This window comes from Polypterus senegalus, chromosome 6, assembly GCF_016835505.1.
Source record: "Polypterus senegalus isolate Bchr_013 chromosome 6, ASM1683550v1, whole genome shotgun sequence".
Lineage (NCBI taxonomy): Eukaryota > Metazoa > Chordata > Cladistia > Polypteriformes > Polypteridae > Polypterus > Polypterus senegalus.
Window position 1 is genome coordinate 68,532,985 of NC_053159.1, and position 12,522 is coordinate 68,545,506.

Sequence of the window (12,522 nt, forward strand, 5' to 3'; positions counted from 1 at the left end):
ATGATCAGATTCATAGAAAGAGGATACTTTTGTTAGTCCTTTCATCCATACTTTATTATTATTCAGTAAAATATCCCAGCAGCATCAGGGCCAAGGTGAGAAGCCAACTTCAGATATAATGCCAGTATTACAAGAGTCTTCCTTGTAATACATTTTGTCTTACATTTAGCTTCTTACTATGTTTTGAAATAGTAGGTACAAATAGAAAGTTTCAACAACGTGAATCTGAATTTAATTCAGATGTGTGAAAAAATACAGTAAAATATTTATATATTTACAACTCTTGCATCTGCTGCTTTGTGAATCTGAAGCTGTCTATTTAACTATTTATTAGGAAATTTCTTGGATAGAGCAAAATGTTCTGTCTTTTCATACATCCCTTTAGTGTCTCGTAAATGAAATAAGTACTAGTATATCTTATTGCAGGCAGCACATTATCTCAGTGGATAGTGCTGTTTTATAGCTTCAGAGACCTAGGTTTTAATCCTGTGCTCATGCATTGCTTGTGTGGAATTTGCATACTCTCCTTGTGTCTTTGTTTTGTTTTCTTTGCACATCCCAAAAGCATGTGTGTTAATTGTCAGCTTCAAAATGAAGTATGTGTGAGTAAATCTGATGCTTGTTTCCACATTTCCTCCTTTCTAACGTTGCTGGTTTATAAACTGGACGGATTTCTGAATACATAATGCTTATGTTAATAGGTATTATTTCAGACTACACAAGCTGTTCCAAGTATTGCTTATAATAAATGTAAATGTTTGAGAGAAAATAGGGTAACATAACATCTTGCCTCTAGTCATAAAAATAACTGATCTGGACCAGTTTACAATTTTTCCATTAATTTTTAGAAAATAATTAAAAAATATTCTTATAACAGGTTAACCCTGAACAGCTAAGCAGAAATACAGAAAATGAAATCCAAGCAGATGTGCCACAGCAAATGTCAAAAACCATTCCAGCACAAAAACATGCAAATGAGGAAAAGGAGGATCATTTATTTCCAAAAGCTTCTCTTTCCAAAGTTGAAGGGTCACAGAGTACTCCAAGTTTTTCTTTACAGTGAGTATATTTATTGCAATTTTTGTACCTTAAGAAGTATCCTAACTTTTAGAATTTAATCACTGTTGTTGCCATGGTACTGTAGTAAATTCATGCCATTTGTGCAGAATCTGTTGAGTCCACTGTAAATAACATTCTTTTATAACTCGTGTTCTGCTTTTTTATTTTTCATTGCAATGCAAATATAGCTTCCAGTGCATTCATTGTTTAAATATGGTCAATCATATTTTGAGATGATTTTTTGATCCTCAAACTTTGCAATTAAGGTAGTTCTTAACATTATAGGTTTTAAGGCAGAAGTAAGGAAAAGGTTCTGTTGATCTTGTACATTTTTGCTATTTTTGAATTAATCTGCTGAATGATGTTGTCTGGAGGTAAACAACTAATTCAAGGTTGAGCACAGCAAGTCAATTCTTTATTAATAAACATTTTACTTGCAGAGACCTCTAGGATACAAAGCTGTTATAGTTAATCTTAGAGTACAGAAAAGTTCTTTCTTCGCCTAGACAAATAGCAGAAGTTAAACTTACCTTATGGCCAGGGTCATAATAAAGCAAGTACAGTAAAACAGTTTAGCTTTTTTCACTGCTGAAATAATTATAACCTACAAGGTAAAGTTAACTTTACAGTACAGTTACATTTATAAATAGTCCCAAAGGACCTTTAATGCTGGGCAAAAAAACATTGCAGGCAAAAGGAATGCTAAATAAAATATTCATATATTTATAGTGATATCCTGGTATTGCTTTATACAGGTACAATTTAATAGTTTACTGTTTACTTAGCATGAGGAAAACAAAATTTTAGTATTTGGAGAAATGTCGAGAAAATTAACTCTGTTGTGGCTTTTTCTTCTGATTTTTTTTTTCAGAAGACAACAGCTGTATGGACACTCTATACATGATCATTTTGAAGTATATGATACTGTTCAAGATAACTTATTGGATACAATTCTTTAGTCATACTGTTTATACTTCATGTTGCACTGCAAACATTGTTCCGCATCATCTAACTTATTGCCACCTTATTATGACATTTGACTGGGTTGAACCCAAGTCATCAACAGCAAACAAAATGTCTTTTGCGGAGGATTTCTTATGGCGAGGACCACTGCGGGTATTTGATATCATGCTGTAAAGAAAAAGAATAGCTATTCAGTTTTATTCTCACAGCCTTTGCTGCCATCTATTGAATACAACTAAATTATATATTATTGGTGACTATTACAAAATTTAGCCTTTTACCCACTTGTTATGTACTTTTGTCAACACTGCCTTGAAAGTATTAACAGCGAGTTTTAATATTCTTATAGCTGTATTTTTTATTGTTTTAGCTTTTATTTTGTGAATGTTATCTTTATTTAAGTATGCCATAAGTTCTTAAACCTTAACTAATGTATGACCTGAGGTTTGGAAGTATACTTAAGTTGAAGTTATCATAAAAAACTTTGCTACATTAATAATAATAATAATTCTTAGCATTTATACAGCGCTTTTCTCACTACTCAAAATGCTCAGCAATTGCAGGTTAAGGCCTTGCTTAAGGGCTCAACAGAGCAGAGTCCCTTTTGGCATTTACGGAATTTGAACCAGCAACCTTCCGATTGCCAGTGCAGATCCCTAGCCTCAGAGCCACCACTCTGCCTTGTCAAATGGCATAACTCTCTATGCAGTGCGGTACAGTACTTGTCTTTTGGCATTACTGCCATGAACAGTTCTTTCCTAGAAGCCACCGTTGGTCAATGACCAAAAGTTTAAGCAAGTAGCTCCTTTAGAAAATCTCTCTTCAGGTGTCTGTTTTAGTAACAGTATAGGTGTTCCGTCTATCAAGGATTTTAAGGAATTAAATAATTATAGCATAAGAAAGTCTCCACAACTTAATAGTTCATTTTGAAAAATGCAACTTATGACATAGCAATAAATCATTACAGCTTAAGTACTTCACATAACTCCTAGAAGTGCACATTTTACTCAAATTAAGTTAAGAAAAGCAGTTCCCTTTCTAATGTTTGAGGTTAAAGTTGGCACGAAATGGACAATGTTTCTGAAGCAGAGCTTTTCACCACCTTGCCGTTAATCTCAATTGTGTCTCAGCGTAAGTATTCTGTGTGAACACTGTTAAGATTGAGTCTCTCTCAGGTTAAACTGTATTGTTTGAAAGTACAGCGCTTGGGCAGTATTTTGCTGCCATCTAGTGAAAAAAATAACATTAATGCTGAAAAAAATCATGATTATTTCTATGTGTTTTGCCACTCTATAGTAATTCAGCAATATTTATGAGTTGGGTGAAATCGTCAACAGAAATACACAATGGCTTGTAAATGAAAAAAATATAAAGCCTGTTTTAGAACAATCTGAAACTGAAGCATTAGATTAATCAAATGACGCTGATGACAATGTAAATTGGTCATCAGACATTGACTCAGATAGTGAAGCTGATGCATACAGTATGATGGACCCGCCATGATATGCCAGGTGAATTCACTCATATGATGATTCAGTGTGGCCAAAAGGTAAATTGACTGTGATACAGTGGAAATTAGACCCCAAAGCACAGTTCGCAGTGCAGCAACTGTCAATTTTCATGTCAGGGGAAATGTGAAACTCACTAAGCCTTGCACTGTATTAGCCTACAGTAACACAGTGGGCATGTCCACTGTGTGGATCAAGTACTGACATTTACTCTCTTATGAACAAGCAACAGAAAAAATGTAAGAAAGTGTAAAAGAAAACACAGTTGTGCTGCACTGTTTGCAATGCTGGACTGTGCATTGGTGACTGCTTGAAAATGTGTCATTCAAAGGACATGTACTAAATCTGCATTGGCACAGCAGTGAACACTAAAAAAACCTTTCCTACTGTAATTATTTTGTCATTTTTGTATTTGCGTGTTTGATAGTAGTTTTACTTGTTAAAAATTCAATGTTTTTGGCTCATTTGTCCATGGGAAAACATAATGTTAAAAAGGTTAAGTAGGGGAGGTTCAGTAGGAGAAATACAAGGAAAGAGGTCAGCATTCCCTCCATATAGAGATAAATGATATATTAATTGTCTGAGAAACAAAAAAATATTTAGTATGGTCTGTTATGTTACTTTCTTATTTATCTCTACTGTTCTGTATGTATATATTGTGTATGCAAAATCACATATGTATCATAAAAGTAAATAAACTTTTTTAAATGTCCTCAAGCTGTCCAAAGATAAATGCAAATGAAATGGATACCTTTGTAGACTGATTACAATGTATATATGTATGCATTTAATTGATTGTACGGTGGGACTGTAGATATGTGAAATATAATACTACAAGTTTTCTTCAGTGGAAGTTAGAACAGGTACCTCTTTATGTTTATATACTGCTACTAAGTAAAATTTGTGTTTCTATACAAATTACTGAATTTTGGAAGAAACTTAATTTTCTTTGTAATTAAATATTAATTGGCTTAGTTAAGTAATACAATTGAGATGAGGAATAAATGCTGTAGCTTGGTAAATGTTCTGATTCCTAATGAACATCAGTTTCATTGTTTTCATATCTTTGTTTTAGGAGCTTTAATCTGAGGTCAGAAGAATCAGATTCTAAATATCCAGGATTTTTTTTCTCAAGTAATGCATCTCCTAAAGACTACTTTCCTGTATTTAGTGGCAGTTTCTTTAATCCAGAGGTATCTTGCAAGGAGGTAAGAAATATGGGCTGTAAATCGAGAACTAAGACAACCTCAGGTGTTTCAATTTCAGTTCTCAGTAATGTGACTTCAGAAAATGTACTTTATGGTTGAATAACATACCTAACTATAGCTTTTTCATCTGAGCATGTTTAAAATTGGTATTAGGCAATTTAAGATGTCATGTATTACAAATAGGTTGTTATCCACTGAATAATTCATTGTTCTCTGCAATGTTGGTGTGCTAGAATTGCTTCCTATTGGTGTCCAGAGTCTCTGCTCCTTTAGATCTTGTAGACAGTGAGGGCTGCTGATAATCATTTTCTTTTTGCCGAATTTGAAATGAAACCCATGAGAAGACCAAACCTTAAAGTTTAATGATGCCACTATTTTAAAGCAGCTAAAGTCGTATTACAGTGGGAATACAGAACAAGAAAGTATATGCACCATTCCTTTCAGTAAGTCATAATAATTAGAGAAGTGCTGTGCTACCCGAAAGGCAGACCTATGAACAAAAGCAAAATAATTATGCTGAGTGAAATACAGTACACATAAAGGACAACTATGAGGATTTTCTTTTGAGTATTGGGGTTAATAAATGTCAGTACAAGTTTGCTTTGGTGAATGGTCCATACTTTCATTTTCCAGGCAGCAAAAAAAAACCAAAAAGCAATTAAGCATCACTGTAACAGAATGCTTAACATGATTGTTTACTGCCCTGTCATTCACAGTAGTCAATAATAATGTATACATTTCTTTTAGGAAGTAATCAACTCTGCTTCATCTTCTAAAAGTAAGCTTGGTAAGTTAATTTTCTATTCTGAACTTTAATCTAGCAGTTTTGGTAAAATACAGTATTTTTTTTACTGCCGACTGTCAGCTCCCATGACTTGAGCTTGGATCCCAGCCTGGAAATTGTTGGCGTGGGGTTTGCATGTCGTCTTTATGTCTGCACATGGCTTTTCTGCAGACACCCCCTTTCCTGCTACATGAAATGTATATTATTTTGGTGGACTGTATTAGTATTTTCAGTAATGGATTAATATTAAATATGGACTTGATTTCTGCCTTCTGTCTGATGATGTTAGGATAGACTGTAGCTCCCTGGTACCATGTAATGGCATAGGCCAGATCAGAAAATAGATGGCTGAAGAATATTGTAAATGATCCATTGTAAAATTGTAAGAAATACATGACGGGATAATTCGGCACAAAACTGTTAATGTTCATGCATGAAATGCTTGTAGGTTCTTTATTTGACAATCTTGAGAGTGGAACTGAAGAGGAATTTGAATTTTCCTTCATTTCCAAGAGTCCTTCCAACTATACTCCAGGCAAAGAAGATGCTGGTGAAAAAAATCCCTTCTTGTTTTCTTTTTAACTTCTGTGTTCTAGAATAAGCTATTTGGACTCTTTAAATATAAGTACACACCATTATTAAGTTGTAAACCTATATTAACATTTGATAGATAATATTATATTAGTTTGTCAGATGTGATATATTCAGGTAAATGGTTTATTTTTAAATCTAATTAATATGTTCTTGTTAAAAAAAATAAAATGGTGTCTGTCTTTAGTGTTTTTTGTCTACAAAAACCAGACTTCTGCTATTTGTGAAGGTGTATGTGAAAACAGTGGCTGTGTTTAATGGAAGTTATGAAACGTACTGATTAAGTTCTTAGGGTAAATGTCTTCAAAATAAAGTTCCTGTTTTGTAGCACAGACACAGCAGTTTTTATTTTTAGGCATATATTTTAGGATGTTTTTGTTTGGAATTTGCACAGTACAGAATGTGAATGTTTTAGTTTGGTTAGAATGTTTTCTGTGCATCTGCCATCCCTAGAATGGTTTTACATGTTGTGATAGCTAAAAAAGCAACTCTAGATTAAAAATGTTAGATTTTTAGAAACAAATAATACAGTGTTCAGACTGTTGAATCTTTCTTTAGCCGACTATTCAGATGTTCAACTTGCCTGAATAGTTAAATCTGAAATGACTGACCAGTATTTTACATTATTACTAAAAAAAAAAGTAATATTAACCAGTGTGCTGCTCCCCTCACATATACAGTGTCTGCTAAAACACAATTTTAACCATTTCATATAGCAAATGTTGGAGAAATGTTTGTTGATTTATTTTGCAGATGTTATATAAATGTATCGCTGTAAATGTACACTTTGTCTGTGCTGTGTTGTATACCTTATCCTAATTCCAGACACATTTTGCAGCGACTTTGCAGAGACTAATGGCTAAGCACATTACAACTAGCATGCCATATTCACTTTGATATTTAAATTGATTAGCATTACCAACAGACCTAGGACGTCCGCAGCAGAAGGGAGGAGAAAACTATCTGAACACACATTAACAAAGCCTTTTTTTGTAGTGAGAAGACCAGCTTCAGAAGAACACAAATGGTATATTTTGGGAGTATATACTAGAGTAGGTTTTGAGTTAAACCATAGCAAGAGGAAGAGGAATCATTTAACTCATAGTTTTAATATGACAGTAGCTTTCTTGAAGGCTGGTTGGTGTACCATGTTGTAAAAAGGCGGGTTATTTCCAGGTTCAAATTGTTACAAGGGATACGCATAAACAGAGATTCAGATTGCGGCATACCAAAACTTACCAGACCAAGGGCTTTATGTACCTTAAAGATATGTTTTGGATGTGACTGAAACAAGAGATAAAAAGGAGAGCCTACAAAAGACACAAGGGATGCATTGTATTTCACTGTTAATTATGGGACATTATGGTTTCCATGAGCTTCATGGACATTTATAACACCATTGTGAGTGTAGGACATGACTAACAGTAATGTTAATAAATGACAAGACAAATGAGGTGCACAGTTCAACAAATAACAGGAAAAGCTACCAGCATATGGAACAGTACAACTAAAGTGAGTTAGGACTACAATAGAGATAAGGTCAGTACTATTGCAGTACAGTGATTTTTTTTGCCTAAAGCATTTTTTTATTTTTGTTACATTATACTGTTAATTACAGAGCCTTATGTTCTGTACATTCAGAAATATAATCTTGCCATATCAATGTACTATACAGTACTGTACCCATGTATGGCATATCCTTACTTTTATTTATAAAAAAATATGCTTTGAATAAATCGGATAACCAAGGTTTAACAAACAGAGTAGTTATAGGCATGGGGCTTCTGTCAAAATCGCAATTAGAGCTGTCAATCATAATGATTAATGACTTTTAAGACCCGCCCTCTGACGTCATACCGAAGTCCGCCCGCTGACGCAAGACCCGGAAGTCCCGCCCCGTCGCCTCCTGATGACGTCACGCCGGAATTCCCCGCCTCCACGTGACCTCTCTCCGCCCGCTGGCGCCGCCCGCGCCGGATTGGTGTAAGGGCCCCGCCCCTCCCGACTCCTCCTTGAACCCTCCCCCGGCCCCTGATTGGTTCCATAAACTGTCAAGGGTCCGTGTGACGGAGGCCTGACCGCTGTTTGAACCCGGATTGCACCTGCCGGGCGAAATAAACTGTCAACGGACCGTGTTATGGATGTCTGACCGTTGGTTGAACCCGCTCCCACCCCACACCCACCTGCCTGCCCAGGAAACTGTCAAGGGCAGTTTGATGGATGTCTGACCCCTGTTTGAACCCGCTCCCACCCCACACTCACCTGCCTGCCTAGGAAACTGTCAAGGGCAGTTTGATGGATGTCTACCCCCTCCTTGAACTCCCCACCGCCCCCCTCTCCCGAAAGACAAGCCCGGCATGTTACAGCCTTTACCTCGACAAGCTCGGGCATGCCCGAGGCCTGTCCTGAACAGCTCAGACATGCCCGGGGGATGCCTCGTCCCCCCATTTCTCCGCACAAGCCCAGACAGGCCGGGTCTGTCCTGACCGCTCAGACCAGCCTAAAGTCGCCCCAGCACCGACCGAGGATGTTCCGTACCCTGATGTCCTCAAGGGACTGCCTCGGTCTCTGGGTCCGAGGCAGCACCTGACGGACGGCAGCCCCAGACCTCCCAGTCCCCCGATACTTACCGGCCAGTTCTGAAAAGGCCCTATAAAAAGCCAAGCATTTTGTTCTCATCTTGGCTTCAAAAACCTGCATTTTTCCAGCTCACACACACACAGATAACAAACTGTCAGATCAAAGACACGATCTGAGTCAGACCGCATTTAACCATAGGCGCCCCACACTGCCCGGACACTTCTGAAACTGAGCGGCGTAAAACAGCCGAGCATTTTCTAAAGACTCTGACCGGGAAAAATGGAATCTAGGACCGAGGTCCCAGCCAAGCGTCGGCTCCGCGGGGTGAAAAGATGTTTGTTGCCCGAGTTTCTCAAAGCTGAAGCGCCACACATGGAACGGACCAAGTCGTGAAACCAGGGTAGAACCAGACAGTGAGGATCAGGGAAACCCGACGCTAGTTTACGTCAAGCCCCGCCCTTTTACCCTAAATACTCCACCTGTTAGTCCCCGGATCCAGACGGATGATCAGACCTCAGCATTCTTTAAAGCTTTTAGCGCTCTCCGCATTTCGACAGCTACAGACTCTGCAATGACGGAAGTCGGCGTAACATCCTCAGGGTTTCCGCCTGAGGCTTCCAAGCCTGAAACTTACCAATTTTATAACTCGGGTTGGACGGACGGCTTTCAGGACCATCAAGAACGTGACCCGCGTTATTTTACTGTACGACCCGATTACACTCTCTGGGCTACAGACCTTGAGACCGACGGTGGATTTCGGTCTCCAGGGCCGGTGAGTTCTTACCCAGACCTCGCTAATGGTGATCAGATGGAAACCTCTTACCTAGCTCCTGGACAGCCTTGGGTGAACAAACAAGATCCGGAGGAACCGATGTCGATCGGACTTTCTGAGCCAGATATGGATTGCCCCGATGGGGTGCTGTCTGAAACCTGGGAAAAGGCCCTGCAGCTTATTAAAGGACTGATAACGCCTCTGGTGGACATTATTGTTTACTACGACCAGAAAAAAGAATGTCAAGGATGTGATATAAAACATCCCGGACAGTCTAGGCATACCTGCCTCTTTGAACCTGAAATCGGATACCGACAAGGTCGTTTTCAGAAGATTCTGAAGATTTTCCGTAAGTCTTTGCTGAAACGCTTGGCGTGAAAGTTCTAGGGTATTATAATATTCTATTGCCGATTCCCAAAATAGACACGGTGGTCGAAAAGACTGTAGATGAATTTGAAAATACCAGCTCTATTCATGACACAGTAATGCAGTCATTCTATGAAATGGATGAATACTCTTACTCTGTTACCCGCCGTGTGGCAAATGAGTTTTGTAAACGTAATATTAATCATGAGGGTCATATGAATCTCTGGACTAAATATGACCTGGAATTTGATGATATGATAGAATTGGTGGGTCTTTCTGAACCTGAAACCGCAGCAGTCTGAACCATGCAGAATCTTAAATAAATGTTTTCTAAGTTGTTAAGTGTTGTCAGTGTTTGTTTCATCACCGCGATGGAGCAGGTCTTGGAAAAAACGTATTATAACTCTGAGAACCCGGGGGCCTTAGGGGGTAAAGAGTCCTTGAAAAGAGCTCTTTTGCACGACGGACACCGTATTGGAGATCAAGAGGTATCCGACTGGTTATCGGGGCAATACGCCTACACGATCCATAAACCGGCCAGAATCCATTTTAAAAGGAATAAGGTGTACGTTTCCAATATAGACGGGCAATGGTAGATCGATCTGGCGGATATGACAAACCTGGCCGAGTATAACCAAGGCTACAAGTATCTACTGACTTGTATAGATATTCTTTCTAAATACGCCTGGGTCAGGGCTCTGAAAAACAAAACCGGTAAAGAAGTAACCAGGGCTTTTCGAGATATTTTGCAGGAAGGTAGAGCTCCGTTAAACTTCAGACCGATAGCGGTAAAGAGTTTCTCAATCGGGAATTTCAAAGCTTGCTCCGTAAACACGGAATAAAACATTTCACCACCGCTAGTGAATTAAAGGCTTCGGTGGTGGAGAGATTCAATCGAACTCTGAAAACCAAAATGTGGCGCTATTTCAGCTCCCGCAATACCCGGTCCTATCTGCCCGGGCTACAGGACTTGGTGAAATCTTATAATCTGAGCTATCACCGAGGCATAAAAATGGCCCCTGCAGAGGTGAACAGTTCCAATTCTTGGAAAGTCTTTAAAAACTTATACGGTCTAACTAAACCCAAAACAAGTGTAAAATATAAATTCAAAGTCGGAGATACGGTGAGGGTGTCGAAAGCCCGGAATCCTTTTACCAAGGGCTACGAACAAACCTTTTCAGATGAGGTATTTACCGTTTCTGAACTAGTCCCTAGGGATCCACCCGTCTACAAACTCAAAGATTATGACGGCGAGGACATTATAGGTTCCTTTTACGACGCAGAGTTACAAAAGATTCTAGGACCGGACGTCTTCAGGATCGAAAAGATTTTGGCAAAAAAAAATATCCGTAGAAAAAAGCATATTTTGGTGAAATGGCTCGGTTGGCCCGAAAAGTTTAACAGCTGGATCCCTGAAAGCTATGCGCAAGATGTTAAATACTGAGAATGAAAAATAGTATTTCATTCACCGGCTGTTCACAATGGAGAGAAAAAGCTTTTACGTCGTTCTTCCCAGCAATTCTTCCCGCGATGTTTTCCCTAATAATACCATCGCCGAATTTATCGTCAAATTAGCCGCCCCCATCGAGCTACAGGGTCCCTGGGAAGTGGCATTGGCCGAAATTCAGTATCCGCACACCTGGAATACCCTAGATAAACCGGATAATAACTTTATCGTGGTGTCCCCGAGATTAGTTAAATTTTATACTATTCCGGCGGGTTATTACTCCAGCCTGGAGAAAGTCACTTCCAAGATGAATGAAGCGTTGTCGAAAGAACCCAAAGCCGTCGATGGCGCTCACCCAACACTCCAATACCTGAAAACACCATGAGATTCCGCTACAGCGCTATCGCGAAGATTCTACGCGTAAGCACCGCCAAGGATGAATCTTTGCATGTCAAGGGACAGTTGGCTAGGCTTTTAGGAGCTCATGGGGACGTGAACATAGGTCTAGTGAATGAAGCTCCTTACCCCGCGGATATCAGAGCGGGGTTTTATACCTTGTACGTCTACAGCGACATTGTGTCTCACCAAAGAGTCGGAGACAGTTACGTCCCTCTCTTGAGGTGCGTACATATTGAGGATGAGATGAATAAGATTACCACAATCACTTACGACAGGCCGCATTACGCTCCGGTCAGCAAGAGTCAGTTTGATACTTTGACCGTTGAAATAAAGACGGACCAGAACAAACCGGTTCCATTTCAGTTTGGTAAAGTCATCGTCAAGTTACATTTCAGACCCTGTAAAAGTTGTATACACGACTAACACAGAGATGAGATCTTACCTGGACCCTACCCCCTATGTACGGTATTATGAAGCCCAAGCGGGCAACGGTCTCCCTGGGTTTTCCGGGGCCCCGGTGATGTATGGATCCGGGATCGGCGGAATATTTCGCGGTTTGTTTAGGCGGGCTTTGCCTCTCTTGAAAAGAGGATTCGAAATTGTCAAACCACACATTAAATCAGCCGCTAAGAATATTGTCAAAGACGTGGTGGCAGGGGCCATGTCCGGAGCGATGACTCGAGGAAGCGAAGAAAATCAATCGGGGTCGGGTCTGATGGTGATGAGGAAATCTAAGCGTATCACGAGCCGCCCCGATCAACAAGCCGTTCAGCTTTTACATCATTTTCTTCTCTCCGACACAAGGATAAGTCCCTACCGCAGGAAAAGAAATCGAAAAACATTTT

General features: G+C 39.3%; 1 protein-coding gene across 4 annotated transcripts in view; it reads left to right on the plus strand.

Moving 5' to 3' along the window:
* The window catches only part of LOC120531139 (kinesin-related protein 4-like), a 136,049-nt gene that overhangs the window by 82,956 nt on the left and 40,571 nt on the right, over positions 1-12,522 (plus strand). Inside the window, exons 11-14 of one of the 4 annotated variants that reach the window (XM_039756273.1) lie at positions 878-1,059; positions 4,606-4,738; positions 5,486-5,525; positions 5,971-6,212. In XM_039756273.1, the coding sequence (XP_039612207.1) occupies positions 878-1,059; positions 4,606-4,738; positions 5,486-5,525; positions 5,971-6,104 (489 nt within the window). In that variant the 3' untranslated portion in view covers positions 6,105-6,212. Of the gene's footprint in view, positions 1-877; positions 1,060-4,605; positions 4,739-5,485; positions 5,526-5,970; positions 6,213-12,522 lie in introns of those variants that run through there. The other 3 variants (XM_039756271.1, XM_039756269.1, XM_039756270.1) reach the window with 3 other exon arrangements.